At 57.9% G+C, this 20360-nt stretch overlaps 1 protein-coding gene across 1 annotated transcript in view; it reads right to left on the reverse strand.

Annotated features, from left to right (window-relative positions):
• Nucleotides 1-6478: 6478 nt before the first annotated feature.
• SARDH (sarcosine dehydrogenase) overlaps nucleotides 6479-20360 on the reverse strand; it is a gene marked incomplete at both ends in the record, with an annotated part of 61660 nt that continues 47778 nt past the window's right edge. Inside the window, 4 exons of the mRNA XM_079705732.1 lie at nucleotides 6479-6604; nucleotides 9037-9172; nucleotides 11852-12020; nucleotides 12593-12755. Of these exons, the coding sequence (XP_079561858.1) occupies nucleotides 6479-6604; nucleotides 9037-9172; nucleotides 11852-12020; nucleotides 12593-12755 (594 nt within the window). The remainder of the gene's footprint in view (nucleotides 6605-9036; nucleotides 9173-11851; nucleotides 12021-12592; nucleotides 12756-20360) is intronic.

The following is a 20360-nucleotide window of genomic DNA, read 5'->3' on the forward strand; positions in this document are numbered from 1 at the left end:
TGCTTCAACGTGTCCCTGCAGACTGGCTCACGTGTCGCAGTGGGCGTCTTCCCAGCTGACAGAGACAGGACAAGCCATTTAGCTAGTTAGAGACTTGCCTGGGGAAACTGCTCCATTGCAGGGTAAATAGATATTTTCGCCCACCTAAAGGGAAACCCTAACAGAACCTCTCACCACCACCAAAAGATGCAACAGCAAAGATCCAGGCAAGGATCTGGGCGCCGGCTCCTTGGGAAACGGAATTAATAGCCCGGGTCGCTTCTCTCTGAGGTGAGACAGGCAGCTGATGGAGCAAGCGGGCCCTGGAATCAGACCTGCGTTAGAAGTCCAGCCCCGCCTCCCTGACCCTCGGTCTCCTCATCTGTAAAACGGGGCCAGTGCCGTGCGGGTTACTGAGACAATAAAACTCATGCACAGGGCGGCACCCAGCGACGGCTAATACAGGGTGGTGCTGTCTGGCCAGGCACCCTGTCCTGGGTGGAGCAGAACATGCCTCCTGCCTCCTGGGTCAGTCTTCACGTTCCTCCCTCTTAGCTGCCTCTGTTGAAGGCCAAGTTCAGTTCTTGGGTGGTTTCTGCCAGGAGTGACAGATTCAACTCTGTCCAGCCAGTTCAGCAAAATGCTGTACAGCCTCTAGGGGAGAGAGAGGGTGATGGATGGGCCTCCGAGTCCCCCGCCAGCCCCGCCTTACACCCCAACAGCCGTCCGCTAAGCGCTGCCTCTCCTGCCAGCCACTTCATTACAGACGGGACGAACGGGCCCAGGCACCCTGCACTGTGTCATATAAATCATGGCTTCCTGCGCCGTAAGTCACAGGCCGTGATGGCTATGAAACACCAGGCCTGACAGAGGCTGCAGGGCGGCCAGCCCTCTGTCATCTTTAGAGCCCCGGACGACAGCGGGGAGAGAGGCCCCTCCCCTCAGGGCACAGCCCTTGGGAGGGCAGCTGGAGCTCGCCCAGCCTCTGGCCCTGGTCTTCTGGCCCAAAAAGACCCCTTCCCTCTGATCATGCCCACCTGCCAGCCCAGACAGGGGTCCCAGTCAGCCCAGAGCTGTGGGACAGGGTTCGAGGTTGACCCCCGGGCCTCACACCCACCAAGCCCCTCCTGGCCGCCATTGCTTTGTTCCCCAAACACACGGGACACACTTGTGGCACCCCAGCCTCCCCAAGGAGGGAGCTGAGGTTCACAGAGAAGCCCCTCCTCACCCGGGGCCCCTGGAGGATTAGTGGAGATCAGGAGTGACACCCAGTTCCAGAACCTTCCGCCACCCTCACTGACACCCTCTCCCCTTCACTCACTGTCGCTCTCAGGCTGCTCACTCTTTCCTCCTGGGCAGCCTGAGGTTCTCCCCCTATCCCGCCCAGATTATCGCACCGTGTCACTGATAAGAGTACGTACCCTGGTTCTGTGCTAACCCTCCCACGAACCCATGACGGACTGTTTCTGCTCCCACGGACAGATGGGGAAACTCAGAGATCTAAAGCTAGGTGCTGAGGTCACCCAGAGTGAGCACAGGGCCAGGAAGTGACCCCGGGCCTGTGTGACTACAAAGCCTGGGCTCGCAACCTCCATTTCCTTGCTTAGGACCCAGGCACTGTCCCTGGGCCTCGTGGGGACTAAGCAAAGACAGCTGGGGCAAATGTTTACTACCTGAAAAGAGCCGGTCAGGGCAAGGCGCTACCTTGGCCAGGTCCCTCTGAGCGCTGTCCAGGATCGCCCATCTTCTGAAGGATTGGGGCCGTGGAACGAGGGCGGTGAGGGTCCAGCAGCCTGGGTTCCCATCCCTCCCTCTGCTGTGTGGCCCTGGCCAAGTTACTTTCCTTCTCTGGGCCTCCATCTTCCCATCTGCCCATGGAGAAGGTTCCCCAGCCTCCTGGGGGCAAGAGCTGCTCGGGTGACACACCCAGGGTCCCAGGCTGAGGTGTGCCCACACATGCTCAGTGTTGAGAAGGCCTGGGGATGGGTGGTGGGGGCCATTCCCAGGCTGCAGGCTCCAGTGGGAGCAGGTGTGCCTGCCTGAGCCAGTCCCAGGCTGCTCCCAGGGCTATATTGCCCAGTGGCCATTAGGCTCCTGTGGCTGTTTAAACTTAATTTTAAACGAATTAAAATGATAAAAGATAAAACATTTGGGTTCTCAGTCACACTGGCCACATTTCAAACACTCAGTAGCCACGTGTGGCCACGGCTACTGTATAGAGCATTTCCATCAAAGTGGAAAGTTCCACTGGGCTGCACTGCACCACGGCCGGGTCCCAGACAGCACCAGCTTAGCTGAGCTGCCTGGGGTGGGAGCCACGTGCATCCTCACATCCCAGCCTCCCTCTTGACGGGCCCAGTGGCCCGGCTCTGGACAGAGCAGCTGGACCACCGCAGGGGTGCAGGAATTGTCCACGGAGGCATTTTGGGCAGGACCAGTCTCCCAGGCTAAGGGTGGTCCCTCCTGCTTCGGAAGGTCCAGCCCCTTAGCCCCGGTGCAAAGCATCAGCAGCTTCCTCCGTTATGACCACTGACAGGCCTCCAAAAGCCCAGTGGGGACAGGCTCAGGATGGAGATGCTTCGATTCCCCCAACCGTCAAAGGCTCTCTCAGTCCCCGGCCCCCGGCCACCCATCCCGTGGTGCAGATGGAGAAACAGAGCCCAGGGGCGCCTGGGGGCGCCTACTCTTCTCTGCTCCATTGCAGCGAAAAACAAAGCTTCTCATTATTGCAAAGAACCCCCGTTTTGTCCCCCTCCGACCCTTCCAAAATGCCCTGAAAACCACGCAGGGTCTCCCGGGGACACGCACGACTCTATTTTCTCCCGTCTGTGTAGTGCCTCCCACCCTCACCCACCCTCAAGCATACACTCCACATTTCCCTGCGTTTTCAAGAGGTTCTTGGATGGAAGGCAGCCCACTGTGTCCCATGAATCCCAGGCCAGAAACTTCTGTGTTTGTGGCAGATTCCTAATGAGGACTTGGGGAGCCTTCAGCGGAAGATTCTGGACTAGATCCCAGGAAGCCCTCCCCCTGTGCTGACATCAGGGCCCAGGAGGCCGTTGCCTCTGTGTGGGGACCCTCGTCCTCTGTGCCCTCCCCGGTCAGAAACCAAAGCTTTGCCCTGGGCTTCCATCCTGTCCCCTCCTCCTCTGGAGGTGAGAGGAGGGGTGGGGGGAGGCGAGAGGAGACTGTTACTGAGGGTCCACGGAGGCAGTTGCTAGGAGATGCCTGCAGAGCTCACGGGAGAGGGGAAGGGCGGCCCAGGCGGAGCCCCGTGTGGGCGGCCGAGGGGCAGTCACCCCCAGCCCCGGCCTGGCCCACAGACCCCTAGGTCCAGCGTTTCAGGGGTTAGCGTGTTTGCAGCGGGGGCCTTGGGCGAGGAGCCTTTAAACTGGGGAGACCGAAGAATAAAGCTGAGAGGGAACAAAGGCAGAACCAGACCCGGCTCATGCTGGGGGTGTTCTGAGGCCTTCCAGCACTGCCACGGGCCCCTGAGCCCCTGGAGTGGCTGTCAGGTGAGGAAAACCGGCAGGCCGCCTGAAAGGCCGCCTGGCACCCCTGGCGACTGCACCCAGCCCCGTGGCCATGCTCGGCGAGGCCCCTCCCGGCCACAGCGTCCACGCCTCCCCACGGCCCACTGGATGCCCCATTGTCTCCTGCTCGTGTAGTGGGGCAAGGACCCTGGGAGGAGTGAGGGTCTTGCCAGGGTCCCAGGGATTCCGCCTGGTGGACCCTCTTCAAGCTCACTCTGCGCGACCCTGGGCCACATGGCTCAGTGCCTTCCTCTTCAGCAGTGACCTGGGCGGGTCGTTCTGGCCGCCCAAGGGAAGCACTTTGTTCCATGGGGTGCGGATGAGCTGAGCGCTCGGCCCATCCAGGCCAGATGGCGCTTCTGTCGGGCAGGGAGGGTCCCTGGCAGGCAGAAGCTCCACTAGGGTGCCCTTGAGCGGAGGCAGGGCAAGGGAGCCCAGGGGCTGTGGCCCCACTGCCCCCTTGCAGATGGGGTGGCTGAAGCCCAGATGGGTAAACACGGCCCAGGCCACGTGGCAGGTCAGGCTCACCCCAGGACCTCAGCACGTGACGGGCTCGTCGTCCACAGTCACTCAAATGTATCCCTACCTCCTCTCCTTTGCTGAAGGCTTTTGTGGCCCCTCTTACCAGCTCTTCTGGAGGGAGGTGGGCCCCATGCCAGCTCCGTGTATATGAGGTGTCTGGGAATTGAGCGGCTGCGAGTTGCCTGGAGATTCCACTGCCAGGGCCCTTGGTCCTCACTGAGGAAAGGGGCACCTTGTTCCCGCCAGCCACGCAAAGACCAGAGGCGGGGTGCCAGCGGCTCTGATGCAAATGCCCTTGCTGGGTGCAGGGGTCTGGGCCCCCTGTGGTCCCTAACAACTTGCCAGGCTGACAGACAGGAGCTAGTGAGAGAGTCGGGGCCTTCACCATCCTGGGCTCCTGCGGGAGGCTCAGAGCTCCCAGGACGGCTGGAGCCACGTGCAGGTTGAGTCTGAGGGCACGGGGGTGTGGTGGGGGCACCCTTCTCCTGTGTCTTGATATCCAGCCAAGCTCAGTACTCAGAGCCACGGTGGGGGCCACAGTGCTCATTCTGTCTAGAAAAGCCTTCCAAAACAGATGCAACAGGGTGTGTCCGGAATGGGATTAGGAAGGACGGGCTGAGGTCACCGGCTCCGAGGGAAGGGTGATGTGTTCTGGCCCTGAGCGACCGGGCAGCCTGCGGAGGGCCAGGCCGTGGCCTAGACCTTCCCGAGCTGCAGGATCAAGCAGGTGAGCTGAGGGGCGGCCCGTGACAGCCCCTCTCGTGTCGGTGACCCAGTGCCCTTTCCAGAGGGACCGGAGCCATTTCTCCCCAGCAGAGGAACAAACACAAACAGGGAAGGCGAGAGTGAACGTTTGTGTTTCCAGGTTCAAGCCCTGGGGCATGAGTCGGGCTGGAACCTGGGCCTGACCTCCCTCGTCCCAGGCCTCCCCCCAAGGACGGCTGTGGAATGAACACATGCACAGGCCCCGTCCAGAGGTCCATGGCCAAACCACAGGGCCCGGGGAAGCAGCCCAGGCCATCTGGGAAGCCAGCTACCCTCCTCTCCTCCGCTGGCCCTACGGGGTCCACTCGGGTTTCCCCAGGCCCGTCTGTGAGCAGGCGGGGGGCTGCAGGCGTTCCTTCGCCCGAAGCTTGGGAAAGACAGAGGTCCCCACCACCCAGCTTGCAGTCTGGTGAGGGGGCCAAATTATCTCTACAAAGGTCATCCGAAACCCAAACGTCTTCCCATGGCCTTGACTTTATTAGCCTGACCTGTTCCGACCCCGTCCGCAGTGGGGCTGAGTGGTGTGTGCGCCTCTGAAAGCAGCCTGGGCCCTCCAGGGACTGCCTGCACCTCAGTCACCGCGTGGCTTCCTGCCTGTGTCTGCGGGAGCCTCGTCCTCCCTGTCCCCTGGGCATCTGCCACCCCTGCTCCCCATGGGGCCGGGCTCGCTGGGGCACAGCAGCGTGGTGCAGCTTTGTGGCAGCTGCCTGGGCCCTGGGCTGGCCCCCATCCTGGCAGGGAGGCAAGGTGGCAGCGTTCCTCCTGATGCACGGAGGACAGTTCTGGAAGCCCCACGAAGGGAGCAGGGGACTCACCTCCTTTCAGGGGCCTGTGCGAGGCCCATCCCCAGGGGGCCGGAAGAGTGGGAGACCAGGACCAGAGCTCAGTCCTAATCAAAGAGTAAGGACAGGAGGCACCCACCCAGCAGGAGGATTCTGCCAGGTTCTCACCCAGCAGCATGCCTCCCTCTCCAGACCTGGACAGCGAGGGGCTCTCGGGGAAACCAAGCCAGGAGAGGGAGCTTCTGCACAGATGAGGGTGGGTGCTGATCTGAGACCCCTCCCAGCCCCTGCTTCTGGCACCGCTTTCAGGGCTGGAAACTCTCAGAAGGCTTTCCTGTGTGAAGAACTGAGAGGTCAAGGCAGGAAGAGCTTGCTTTCTGGACCCACCCCCCACCCTTCCTGGGATCTGGGAACCAGACCATTCTGCTAACCCTGACCTCAGGGACCATGCCAGTCTGGCACACACGCTCTCTGCCTTCCCTACTGTGCCTGAGGCAGACAGTACTAATCAATCCCCACACTGTCCCCAGTTCCAGACACACCTTACAACTCTCCAAGGCTGCCCCAGGGATAGGAACCCAGGGTAACCCTGCCTCCCTACTTTGACACGGGCCTTATCGAGTGTTTCCTAAGCGCTTTCGCAGAAGCTCTCAAGGGCTACAGGCGTGGTCCCTGAGCCTAAGGGGTTATGGGTGGCTTTTTTAGGGTGTGGGTGAACTCGAGACCACCCTTTGGTCAGTGACCACAGAACGGGCCTTCTGGGTCCTCTTTCCACCCTCTCAGTTTGCATCTGTTTGGGCGGGATGGTTCGCAGGCCTCGGCTGAGGGCAGGGGGAGCCCAAGCTCTGGCCAGGGTCCGCTGGCCTCCGGACCGGCTGAGGCCCTGCCCCCGGCCCCTCAGTAGATTCCCTTCATCCTCTTGTTGTCGGGATCGAAGGGAGACTTGAGGTGAGCCTGGGCTGGGTAGGTCACCCCCATCCTCTCCAGGGCGTACTCTCCACTCTTCACGAAGTCCAGCGAGACCTAGTAGCCGAAGAGGAGGGGCTTCGGTCACTCGTCACCCAGTGGGTGCTAGGCTCACGCTACCTGCCTCTTGGGACGGGGCCAGCTGTCTCGGCCTCACGTCCCTCCTGCGGGCAAACCCATCGCCGTGCTGAGGGTCTTCCCTGAGCCGAGGAGCTGCCCTGAGCAGGTAGATTCCGTGTCCCTGTGCTCCCGAGTTGGATTTGACCACCTGGGGCCCAGCAGAGCTGAGGTCTGGCAGTCAGTGAGATTTCTCCCGCAGGGCAGCACCCCTCCACCCTGGAACTGCAGGTCCCTGGGAACCGGAGCATGACCTGGACACGCAGGGCAGTGGCGGGCAGAGGCGGAGTGGGCTGGCCCAGCGCGGGATCCTGTTCTCCTGGTAAAGAGAATACACCCAGGGCCGGGCCTCGTGGCAGGGTTCTGCTCGGGTTGTTAAATGACCTCTCTCGGCAGCTCAGGGTTGGACGGAAAAAATACCCCAAAGAGATGAGGCTTTTTACGTGACTGCAGTGTTGGAATGAAGCGGCTTCTAGACCAGGCTTCTGAGCCGTGGTGGGCACTGGCCAGGCTCAAAGCTCCACGCTGCCCGCACTGGGCCCAGAGGCAGGTGGCAGAGACCACTGGTGCCTTCAGACGTCTGAAGGACTGGCTTGCCCAGAGCTGGGGCGTAGTCCTTACTAATAAACACCCCGGAGGCCACCAATTCTGCCCCCACGTCCAGAGCCTTTCCTTTCAAGGGCAGTTTTCCTATTTTACAAAGGAGTCTTGGTTACCCTGCTGCTGTGCTGGTAAATGTTTAACAACCAGCTCTCAAGGGAGGGGAAAGGGTTGGGGGATGGGGGAGGCCTGATTGTGGCATTTGCCCATTTCCATGGTATAAACACACTGGACATCCCTGATGGCGGGGTTGGGAAGAGGTGGACACAGTCGGCTCTTACAAGCCAGCCTGAGCTGGCCCTGGCCCTGCACTGGTCAAACCCGGGTACCCTGGGCCACCTGTCTGGGTAGGTATAAGTGTTCCTTCCTCGGTCACATTAATTAGAAAGCCAACCTGACCAAGCAGAAAAAGCAAGAATTATTGTTCTTTGAAAGAAGAGGTGACTAGGCCTGCACCCACCCCTACCCTTGCATGGGGCAAATGGACACAGAGCTTCAGCTGGGACCCAGGGCTCCATATCTGGGGTGTCAGAGAGTCCTTTGTCACCGCAAAACGTCATCACCAACCATGGCAAGCCCTTCATCACAACTGTGCTTATTAAGGCTCCACTCAGAGCAAAGATCTTTAGACAGCCCTGTGAGGCAGGTGGGAATAATGTCCCCATTTTACAGATGAGGAAACCGAGGCTCAGAGAGACGCCCTTGTCCAAGGTCGCCAGTCCAGTCCAGGGCAGAGCGCCAAAGCTACTGAGGCCGAGCCTGTGTCCTGAGCCTCCCAGCCCACTGCGGATGCAGCCTGCTCAGACACCACCGCAGCCTGGCCCCTCCCAACTTGAGTCTGCCAGCAGGCCTGGCCCGCCCCTGCACCTCTGCCAGGGCTGGTCTGACTCTCTTCTCCTGCCCCCTCCATGCTGCTGCTTCCAAGTGCCTCCCCCAACCTGGAGCCTCAGTGGGGGGAGGTGGGGGGCTGCAGCCCAGAGACTGTCGGGGCAAGGGAGGCCGGAAGGCCCAGCTGGATGGGCATCCCTGCCCCGACGTCAGAGCCTCTTGGGGCCTCTTTCTCCGCCGTCAGGGGGCTGGTGCACGACTCCAGGGAAGCAAGCAGGTGAAGCCATAAAGGTGCCACCAATGACAATGAGCTCGCCCCACCACTCGCGTCACACCACCCAGCCAGCCCGGCATGAGCTTCGCACCCCTCCCGGGGCTCAGACCCCTGGGGGCCCTCTACGGGCCCTGCCTCTGCCCTCACTCCCCCCCCAGTACGGACGGCGGCATCCGTGCTCGGTGGGGGATTATTTGGGTTTACAAATGATTGTTTGGGCAAAATGTTTAGATTTTCTCCACCCAGAACAAGCTGCCCCTTCTGTCTCATTGCCAAGTTTCCCAAATGTGACTGCGTGCGTGTGTCTGTGTGCACGTGTGCCAGTACGTGTGCGCACATGCGGGTATATGCGTGTGTACACTGATGTGTGTGCACACAACCATTTGCACGCACACGGGGTCTCCAGCTCCAGGGAGCAGCGGGCGTTAGCCCGGCCCAGAGCCTCTTCCTGACCAGGAGAAGCTTGGAGCTTCCAAAATCAGATTCTTTCAGAGAGAAAATCTGGAAGGAGCTCCGACTCTGCCCAGGGACACAGCCCCATCAGTCAGTCACCTCACTGTGCTCTGGTCCCCTGCACGCCCAGCACACTCAAGGTGCAGGGCAGGGGTGCTGGTGTGGAGCCTGAGAGGACCCGGGGCTCCCGGTGGCAGTGCTGGGGAGTGGGACTCACCGGCCCGCCGCTGGGGTCCCGGATGTAGCCGTAGGCCAGAGTCTTGTCGATGGTGAACCCAAAGTCGGCCCTCCGGACGTGGCCCACCACCTGGCCGTTTCTCCAGATGGCCTCCAGGCCGAACATGGGCACTTTCCTGGAAGAAGCAATAGACGGCTGGGACCCCAGAGCCCCCGGAGGGGAAACTCCCATGCTTTGTCTGGTCGAGGAGAGAGGGGCCGCGCCCGCCAGACCACGGGCTCCACGCTGCAGGGCTGGTCTGCTATGAGCCCCTGTGCCCAGCGCCTGGCCACCGGGGATGCCATGGCACAGGATCCGAGCAAATAAATGAATGAACAGAAAACACCAAAAACAGGATCTGACTTTCGTGTCTCTAGGGACAGGCCCCACAGATTTGGAAGAGGCCCATCTTGAGATTTCTTTTCCACTTGACTTCTGATCAGTTTAAAACTGTCATACGGGGCTTCCCTGGTGGCACAGTGGTTGGAGTCCGCCTGCCGATGCAGGAGACACGGGTTCGTGCCCCGGTCCGGGAAGATCCTACATGCAGCATAGCGGCTGGGCCCGTGAGCCATGGCTGCTGAGCCTGCGCGTCCGGAGCCTGTGCTCCGTAACGGGAGAGGCCACAACAGTGAGAGGCCTGCATACCGCAAAAAAAAAAATTAATAGTAATAATAATTTTTAAAAAAACTGTCATATGACTTGTTTTACTCTGATGGGTCTCCTTTTTCTACAGTGCGCTGCATCATCTATTAAAAGTGCTTTTCTGTATACATGAGGTATAATGCTCGCTGTAAAAGTTTTGAAAATTCAAAATAGAAAACCAAGAGAAGATTAAACTACAGTCACAGAAACGCCAGCACCGGATCGTCTGGTACAGATCTTGGCAGACGTGCCCCTCCTGTGAATTGCACCTGCGAGGACTGTGCTGGGCCCTGGGGAGGCAGCAAGTGCCGCGTGGCCCCGTGGGTCCCCGGGGCGGGTGCTGAGGACCATGCCCGGTGGCGAGTGGGGCACAGCTGGGCCTAGTTACGGTAACTGGAACTGGATGAACCCTACACTGAGGGAAAGAGCCTGCACAGGGTCTGGGGTGCTGCCCAGTTCAGAGACCAGGAGGAAAAGTTCTGGGCCCCACGGGTCCAGTGGATGAAGGTGGGATGGAAGGAGGCTTTGTAAGCACGTTCTTATCTCCTTTGGTCTCACCCAGTCCTACTGGGGCGCCACGTCCATGGGAGGGGACAGCCTCAGAGAGGCCACCTGCCTCGCCCAGGGCCCCAGAGCAAAAGCAGGAGGAGTTCTCTGTGACTCCCCAGCTGGCGCCCGGGCCGGGTCTCTCCTCAGGCCTGGGACCGGCCAGGCCACGGCATTGGGTGGATTCTGCAGCCCGGCAGGGAACCCACAAGTGGGGAGAGCCAGGCTGTGGCCGGTGCTGTCTGAAGTTGCGGGCGCTTCCTGGAGGGCCAGGCAGCAGAAGGCCTCGGCGGACCCCTGCTCTATCTGCACCCCAAACCAGACCTGAGCTGCTCCCCGGGAGATGGACAAGGAATCAGGCGGAGAGGCGGCCTGATGGGAACCCAGGGAGAAGCCGCAGGACGATGACAACCCCCAGCTCTGCTCTCCCTCCGCCCCCCTCCCCTGGGCACTCTCAACACTTGCTCTGAAGGTTCCAAATCTGGGAGAAGTGGCACCCTTAATGGCTGGCTGTCAGCTCCAAATCAACGAAGCCCAGAGACGCCCGCCGCCCTGGAGACGGTTGCTATTCAGACTCCGTGTCACACCATCTATGTCTTCCAGTGCCAGCACCCGGGACCCAGGGACAATGTGGGCTCAGCTCCGAGCACGTAAGGGCGACACGCTCAAAAGCTGCCCCAGGGGAGGTGGGGGAGAAGGGATCAGGCCCCTCCACAGGGCTCTCCTTCCGCCTCTGCCACGTGCCCGGGCGAGAGCCACTCTGTCCCTTGGCCCCCACGGTCTCCATCTGCAAGTGGGGCTGGTGGCCCCAGCCGGGCCCTTCCCTCCACGGTCCCCCCTCCCGGGCTGTGGGGAGGCCCTAATGAGGACACAGTGGGATGTGGCAGCACCGTGACGGGCAGCCAGCTCGAGGCCCTCGGTCTGGAGCCTCTCACAGAGCTGGCTTGGGTTGGCAGGGCCTTTCACTTTTTTTTTTTTTTTTTTGCGGTACACGGACCTCTCACTGCTGTGGCCTCTCCCGTTGCGGAGCACAGGCTCCGGACGCGCAGGCCCAGTGGCCATGGCTCACAGGCCCAGCTGCTCTGTGGCATGTGGGATCCTCCCGGACCGGGGCACGAACCCGTGTCCCCTGCATCGGCAGGCGGACTCTCAACCACTGCGCCACCAGGGAAGCCCAGGGCCTTTCACTTTTAAAATCTGTGTTTGAGGGAATTCCCTGGTGGTCCAGTGGTTAGGACTCTGTGAACTCACTGCTGAGGGCGTGGGTTCAATCCCTGGTTGGGGAACTAAGACACTGCTAGCGCATGGCGTGGCCAAAATAAAATAAAATAAAATCTGCGTCTGATGAGCGCCGCCCTCTTTACTCCCTGCTGACCAGCACCGGCCCCGGGCCTGGTGTGCACCCTGCCCGGCCCTGGTGGGATCTGAGTTTGCAGCGTTGGCTCCGGAGTCAGGCCCGGCATGGACCCAGCCTCCTCACCTGTAATGGGGCTGCGGTGGGAGTTCTGGGAGAGGGTGCCTGGCCCGTGGGGAGCGTCACACCAGGCAGCTCGAGGGGAGGAACCCAGAAGCCTGCTTGTCTGCGGCAGTCACTTCTGGCAGCCCTGGCCCCAGGGGTACTCACTCGTCCACAGTGAAGCCCACCAGGCGCCGGCAGAGGCCCTTGGCCCGCTGCTTCTCCAGGGCCTCGCGCCCCAGGAAGGGGATGGTGGACTTGAGCTTGCAGGTGAAGGCCAAACCTGCTTCCAGGGGGCTGTCGTCGGGCCGCAGGTCGGCGTGCCAGTGCCGGTAGCCTGGGTGGGGAGACGACGGGGTCAGCGCCAGCAGAGGCAGACACACGCTCTTCGCGAGACACACGTGGGCGCCTGCCCCAGCCCACGTGCCCACCCTAGAAACTCCGTGACCTGGGCCTCCTGGGGCGGGGGGCATCCTCGATCGTAGTAGGTCCCCTGGACGAGCCCCCATCAGCACTGCGGCACCTGTGCCGTCAGGCTGGGGGCCCTGGGGAGGGGGCTGTGAGGGGCAGCACTGAGGGCCCCTTCCTGCTCCAAAGTTCTCAAGCTCTCTCTGGGAAACTTGGTGCTACATCCAAATCCAGCTCTGGCCCCCGCCCACCCCTACCTGGGAGAGCACCCCTGCCCTCAAGAGTGCTGGTGTCAAGAGATGCCAGCACCATCCCCGGGCCTGCGTGGAGGACCCGGTTTGTGGGCAGCAAAGGGGATTTGGGGAGACGGCAAAGGTTGGGGGAAGGGGGAGCACAGTGGGGCTGGAAGGATCACGGGGCCAGAGGTGGGGGTAACAGCCTCTCTGCCTCCAGTGAACGTGGCTCAGGCAGCCCACCGTGGTGTCCAGACCCTGCACACACCTTTCTCGATGCTCAGGGAGTCGATGGCCCGGTACCCAGCATTGACGAGGCCGTGCTTGGCCCCTGCTGCCACCACAGCCTGGTACACGGGCAGGCAGGACGACTTCGGGATGTGCAGCTCCCAGCCCAGCTCCCCAACGAAGGACAGCCTCATGGCCCGGACCTGGGGGACAAGTCACAGCTCAGACGTGGGCCAGGGTCAGACGACTGAGTCAAGGTCCAGCCACCACTTACTGGTGGACACTTCCTACCGTCATCATTATTAGCCGGCCCTGGGCCCAGGCCACTGGCCTCTGGCCCCAAGAAATGGGGGGTCCTGAGGAGAGGCCTCAGGAGCACTCTGGAAATGTTTTTGTTTTTTTTAATAAGTTGATTGATTGATTGATTTTTGGCTGCGTTGGGTCTTTGTTACTGCGCACGGGCTTTCTCTAGTTGCGGCGAGCGGGGGCTACTCTTCGTTGCGGTGCACGGGCTTCTCATTGCTGTGGCTTCTCTTGTTGCAGAGCACGGGCTCTAGGCGCGCGGGCTTCAGTAGTTGTGGCACGCAGGCTCAGTAGCTGTGGCTTGCAGGCTCTACAGCACAGGCTCAGTAGCTGAGGCGCATGGGCTTAGCTGTTCCGTGGCATGTGGGATCTGCCCGGAACAGGGCTCGAACCCATGTCCCCTGCATTGGCAGGTGGATTCTTAACCACTGCGCCACCAGGGAAGTCCCTGGAAATCTTTAAAAGGAAGGGGTGTCGTTGTTGGGGGTGGGAGAAAGTGGACATGTGGTTCCCAGGCCACAGCTCTTCTCCTAAGTGACTGCAGGAATGCCCTTGGGCCTCTGTAACCAATGACTACAAACCCGGGGACGTAAAACCACAGAAATGTGCTCTCTCCCCGTTCTGGAGGCCCGAAGTCCACAAGCAAGGTGTGGGCAGGGCCACGCTCCCTCTGGAGGCCCCGGGCGCTCCTGGCTGCGTCATCCCGACCTCGGGCTCACTCTCCTCTGTGTCTGTGTCTCCTCGAGGACACTTGCCGTTGGGATGAGCCCCACCCTAAGCCAGGATGGTCTCATCCTGAGATCCTTTGCCTTAATCACAACTGCAAAGACCCTATTTCCAAGGTCCCATTCCCAGGTCCGGGGTGGGGACATGGACGTCTCTTTTGGGGGCCACCATTCAATCACCGCAGTGACTTGGGCAAGCCTCTTGGCCTCCCTTTGGCCTCGATTTCCCTGTCTATAAGTGGGGTCAGGGGCCTGGCTTTGCCTGTCTTAGGAAGCTCTGGTATGGGTCCACGAAGATGAATGGTGAGTCAGCCGCATGGCTCGTGAGCTGCAGTGGGTGCAATTGGCGGGTTGAGAGGCGTCGAGGGGGAACAGCCGGGCATTGGGCGAGTATCCTGATCGCCCCCTGGGCCTCGGTCAAGTGCTGGGATCTGAAGACAGACACAGGCTCTGCCCCCCAGGCCTCGAATCTTAGAAGGACTTAGCCAGAAGCCCAAGACAGCTTTACGGCTACCAGGCCCTGGGTGGGCACATGCTGGGGAGCAAGGACTCTGCTGGGAGGGACGGACCAGGCTGTAATCTTGAGCAGAGTTTGCTGTCTCGGATGGGCTTGCCAGGCAAGTGGAAGCTGGAGCAGATTTGGGAGGGCGGGAACAGGAGAGAAAGGCCAGCTGGTGGGGCTGGAAGGGCCTTGTCATCCGGCTGCGGACATTTGATTGTGAAAGCCACTGTCAAGGGTTGGGTCCCACAGGCCAGGAAAGGGACCATGGGCCCCCAAACTCCACGAAAGTGACAGTGCTGTTTATGGAGTGTCCACGGGCAAAGCACTTCATCGGACGCTTCTCACCCCACGCGGTGATGGGGACCGCTGTGAAAAACATCCTGGGGATGATACAGAAACAGGGTCTCCCTGCTTGGCCTGAGCACACACAGCACTGACGTGGGGACAGCTGGTCTCTGGGCATGTGTGTCCCTCACCACTGTGTACTGGCCCAGCACCCACATGGAGGCCACAACCAGGATGGGGGGATGCCTGGCCCGGTAGCCTGACTTTTCCTGCACGGCTGGTTTGGTGGCACGTCACTCACACATCCAGCACCTGGCGGCTGCTTCCAGCCTTTGGGCAAATACTTGAACCCTCAGCGTCCCCATGTGCAAGGCCCAAGCATGGGACTGTCCAGCTCACAAAAGGGACAGGGAGGGTGCAGCAAGTCACAGAGCTCATGGAGACGGAGGACCTGATCCCATTACTGCTGTGAGCCCAAAGGGCTGCCCAGTGCAGCTCCTGCCAGGATAATATCTGAGCAGAAGGAGAGTGGGGGCCACTCTGCCGACCATGGAACCAGCGCCTTATAAATCTGGCACTTCAATCACACTGCCACCGAGGGGCTGGATTCGGGAAGTTTTGAAAGAGCACAAATTTGCTCTGAGTTGCCATTTGCCCGGGCCTCTCAAAAAACTCAAAATTGACACAGAAAATGTACTGTTGACATTTCCCTGCTCCCCTGCCTTGTCAACGGGCTTCTAATTTTAGACAGCCCACAGAGGAGCTCAGGGCTCAAAGCCAATCTCATTTTGAACAGGAAAAAAATCATTTTTAAAGCTCACCCATTCACGGCCCCAGGATCGCCGGTCTTATCAGACATACAGCCCCCCAGTTAAGTCAGGCTCTTGAATGAATTCACGGGTGGGATGGAGCTACCCCCAGCCCCTTCCCCAGCTCCCAGGAGCCCGGCGAGGCCAGGAGGCTGGCTGGTCTCCATCACACCCCAGCACACAGACGGGCTGAATTAATACTTCCTGAGTGAAGGGGGAAAACAGGCACAGATGGACAGGCCTGTGCTTTCTGGCAAAGTGAGGGGAAGGGTTTGGGGATTCCTAGGTGACTTTCTAAGTTGCCAGCATCATTGGTTCTTGAGACATCTTGTGTTTTTCTCTCCACTGAACCAGTGGAGTTGGGGGAGGTCTCATTTCTTCTGAGAGAGGACATGTACTGAAGGGAAGGGTCGAAAATAAGGACGTCTGCAACATGGGCTCAGGGTCAGCCAGACCCACGGGCTGGCCTCTCCCAGCCTCAGTGCCCCCATCTGATAAATGGGGTGAGCAGCAAGTTCATGGGAAGCTGGTTCCTGGTACACAGTCATCTGACAGTCAACGTGGGCTTGGATGGACTTTAGGAAGCAAGCCCCAAACTGAGGCAAACTCCCCTTCAAAACAGCCCCACACTGCTCTGGGAACCATGGGCAGTGGACGGGGCCACAGAATTGTGGAAGGTCATCAGGAAGGGCCTTAAACCAGGTTTTGTTTAAACCTTTTCAGACCCCAAAGACTCCCCCGATACTGTTAGAACCAACAAACCAAGTCAGCAAGGTTGCAGGATATAAAATCAACATGCAAAACTGGCTGCCTTTCTATACCCTAACAGTGGACAATCTGAACAGGGAATTAGAAAAATATCTGTTTACAATCACATCAAAAAAAATAAAATCCCTAGGAAGAAACCTGACTAAGGTGGTGAAAGACTTGCACGCTGAGAACTATAAAACATTGCCTAAAGAAATGAAAGTTCTTTCATTACACAAATAAATGGAAAGACATATCATGTCCTCAAGATATCAATGCTACCCAAACGATCTACAGATTCAATACAATCTCTATCAAAATCCCAGTGGCATTTTTTTGCAGAAATAGAAAAATTCACCTTAACAGTCATATGGGTGACCTCGAATAGCCAAACAATCCTGGAAAAGAACAAGGCTGAAAGACTCACTTCCTGATTTCAAAAGTTATTACAAAGCTACCACATCAAAACAGCGTGGTACAGCATAAAATCAGACAAACAAATCAATGGAATAGAAAAGAGAGCCCAGAAATAAACCCTCATGTAAATGCCCAGTGACCCTTAACAAGGGATCCAAGACTGTTCCGTGGGGAAAGGACAGTCTCTTCAACAAATAGTGATGGAAAAACTGAACTTTATCTTACACCATATATAAACATTAACTCAAACTGGATTAAAGACCTAAATGTGAGACCTCAGACTGTAAAACCCCTAGAAGAAAACATAGAGGAAAACTTCGTGACACTGGACTTGGCAGTGATTTCTCGAATATGATACGAAAAGCACAGGCAACAAAAAGCAAAAATAATTAAATGGGACTCCAGCAAATGTAAAAATTTCTGTGCATCAAAGGACACAGCCAACAGTGAGAAGGCAACCTACAGAATGGGAGAAAACATTTACAAATCATGTATCCGATAAAGGGTTAATATCCAGACTATATAAAGAACTCCTACAACTCAGCAAAAACAAAACAACCTGATTAAGAAATGAATTAAGAACGTGAATAGACGTTTCACCAAAGATGATATACAAATGGCCAACAAGCATATGAAAAGATGGGCAATATCACTAAACATTAGGGAAATGTAAATGAAAACCACAATGAAATATGATTTCAAACCCATTAGCATGGCTCCTATTTGAAAGAAAACACAGAAAATAATCAGTGTTGGAGAGAATATGAAGGAATTGGAACCCTTGGGGCACAGTTGGGGGGGATGTAAAATAGTGTAACTGTTAGGAAAAACAGTATGGTGATTCCTCAAAAAATTAAAAATAGAACTACCATATGTCCAGCAATCCCACTTCTGGGTACATATGCAAAAGAACTGAAGGGTAGAGAAGGAGCTGGTCTGGTCATGTGCGTCCCGGGCAACAAGCATCCTGTTATCAGCAGACAAACTTAGCTCTGCAAATAAATGCTGGAACAGGACCTTGTGTGAGGCCCTGCTGGGAGCAATGCCCTTTTCTGCTTGGCCCAGCTGGGGTGACCACTCAGGAATCAACAGGGCTTGGCCAGTGCCCATCTTTGCAGTGGCCACTGTGCTTCTGGCCGGCTGGCCCACAAAGGAAGAAATTGCTTCTAAAGCCAGAAAGAGCCACCTGCCAGCTGGGCCCCCTGGGAGGCTCAGACTCCTGGGCTGTGGAACAGAGACCCTAGAGGACCCCTGAGTGAGAAGAGATCTTGCTGGGGTGGGGAGGCAGACCCGCCAAGCCCCAAACACCTGGGTGAACGTCCTTACTTCTATGCAGTGCTTCTCCATTCCAAATTGGCTCAAGGACCCTCTCCTTTTGGAAGGTTCTGGGTTTCAGACCCCTCCACCAGGACATGTGGGGCCCTGTAGAAAGTTCTGCGGGATGCTATGGGTCCCCAAGAGTGAGAGGATTCTCCCCTCTGCCCATCACCTGTTTCATTCAGGCCACTAGGGTGGCAATGAGATGGTCAGCAGGGTGTGGTGTGGGGGAGTTTTCCCATCCTGAGGCTGAGCAGCGTCCCCATCAGCCTAGGCTGCAGCAGGCTTAAGGCTTATCTTCCCCAGAAAGACAAGGTTGGAATCCGGAACACGAGTCACGAGATGCCCCTGAGCCCCAACCCGGGGCTCTGCACACAGTGCGTGGTCAGTAATGTCTGTGGTCCCACACGGGGTCACCTGCCCCAGACACAGATGGCAAGCCCAGCAAGATGAAGCTTCTAGCTACCCATTCCACAAACACCTGTGCTCAAGCATCCCATGGGACCCTGGCATGCCCCCAGGCTCTGGACCCTCCATAGCACTCAGGATGCTGCCTGGTCCTCCCGGCACTCACACCTGACACAGGGCAGGTGAGGGCCAGCCACCCACCAGAGCAGGCACCACAGTGGCTGAGAGCATGGGCTGGGGTGCCACATACGTACTGGGTTTAAATGAGTCACAAACGTTGCATCCCTGGCGACTGACATCCCTCTGAGTCTGCTTCTGCAAATCCTGACTGACAATAGAGCTCATACGGCCCATGGGAGCAGTCAACAGAACTGTCACTATAGAGCCCCAGGCAGGAGGCTAGCTACTCAGAGAGGTGGGTGCCACTGGCACGCCCATTTTACAGATAAGGAAAGTGGGGCTCAGGGAGGTCGAGCCACTTGCCCAAGGCCCAGTGATGTCCTAGAAAATGTTCAACAATCAAATCTTGGGGGGCACAGGGTTGTTCTGTAGCATTTACCACTTTCTGTGGTATAAATACTCCTACTACAGCTGATTTCAAGCTACCAATGGTTTAAGCACCCCTTGCTAATTTTCCTACAGATTTAACCCTCAGCTCTCACGAGCCGGTATGAGCTCTTCCCAAGACGCTCGGAGGACTCACAGCTAGTAAGTCAGAGCTAGGAGTCAACACCATAAGATCCTCCCTCCCTGCCCTACACTGACTCACTGGAATATTTTTGTGGGGAGGGAATCTGTTCAGGTTTCAGTAAAATGGATTTGGGGGCTGGGTGCCATGTTTGGTGCGTCAGTGAACTTCCTGCCAGCTCTCCGTGGGGAGGACTGAAATCAGGGTAGTGCTAGGTGCCCACCCCAGCTTGGATCAAAGGCCACACGAGTGCCCCAGGCAGGAGCGCCCATGTCACTCCTGTGGGATGTTTGGCCACGGGCAACATCAGAACAAGCCTGGAGTAGCCTCTCTGGGCAGACACCGCAGGAAGGCTTGAGCAGATGTGCCCACAGACATGGGCCCAAGCTCTCTCAAATCACATTAGCTCGTGGTGATTTTACCTGTTTCCGGGGAGTCTGGGTGTGTATCAGCACCCCCGACTCACCGGGCACATCATCCAAACTCAGTCACCCCTTAAATAAGTGAGGATCTCAGGGGCTCCCGAGGCAGGGTATAGGCAGGGATCAGAGTATGTGCAGCCCCCTGCAGGGGCCTAGAGCCCTGAATCCACAGGAGAGGGAAGAAGCCAGTTGGCAGTAGGTTTAAAGGATCTTCATTTTTCAAATCCTCTGGACATCCCAAGACACCTTTGATTCCAAAAACATCCTGCAGTGGGAGTGTGCAATCTCTCCTAGGAGTCTGGTCCAGTGGGCTAGTTTAGGGTGGTGCTGGTAGTTCTGGTGAAGGTGGTCTGGTGATGGTGGTGGTGGTGATAATGATGGTGGTGGTGATGGTGGTGGTGACGGTGGTGGTGGTGATGGTGGTGGTGATGGTGGTGGTGGTGATAATGACGGTGGTGGTGATGGTGGTGGTGATGGTGGTGGTGATGGTAGTGGTGGTGATAATGACGGTGGTGGTGATGGTGGTGGTGATGGTGATGGTGGTGATGGTGGTGGTGATGGTGGTGGTGGTGGTGATGGTGGTGGTGGTGGTGGTGATGGTGATGGTGGTGGTGATGGTGGTGATGGTGATGGTGGTGGTGGTGATGGTGATGGTGATGGTTGTGGTGGTGGTGGTGATGGTGATGATGGTGGTGATAATGATGGTGGTGGTGGTGATAGTGGTGATGGTGGTGGTGGTGATAATGATGGTGGTAGTGGTGATGGTGATGGTTGTGGTGGTGGTGGTGGTGATGGTGGTGATAGTGGTGATGGTGGTGGTGGTGGTGGTGGTGGTGGTGGTGGTGATGGTGATGGTAATGGTTGTGGTGGTGGTGGTGATGGTGGTGATGGTGGTGATAATGATGGTGGTGGTGGTGATGGTGGTGATGGTGGTGGTGGTAATGATGGGGGTGGTGTTGATGGTGATGGTGATGGTTGTGGTGATGGTGGTGGTGGTGATGGTGATGGGGGGGATGGTGATTGGAAACCAATTTTCAAAGATTCAGAATAAATAAAAGGTGTGATGCTCAAACCACACTTCACAAACTTGGCCGTCTCAGAGGATCAAAAAAAGAGCCACAGATTCCAAGCAGGTGGTAAATACTATGGACCACCCCCAGAAAAAGGCCCCGTCTGCACCTACAG

This window comes from Hyperoodon ampullatus (genome assembly GCF_949752795.1).
Source record: "Hyperoodon ampullatus genome assembly, chromosome: 6".
Classification (NCBI taxonomy): domain Eukaryota; kingdom Metazoa; phylum Chordata; class Mammalia; order Artiodactyla; family Ziphiidae; genus Hyperoodon; species Hyperoodon ampullatus.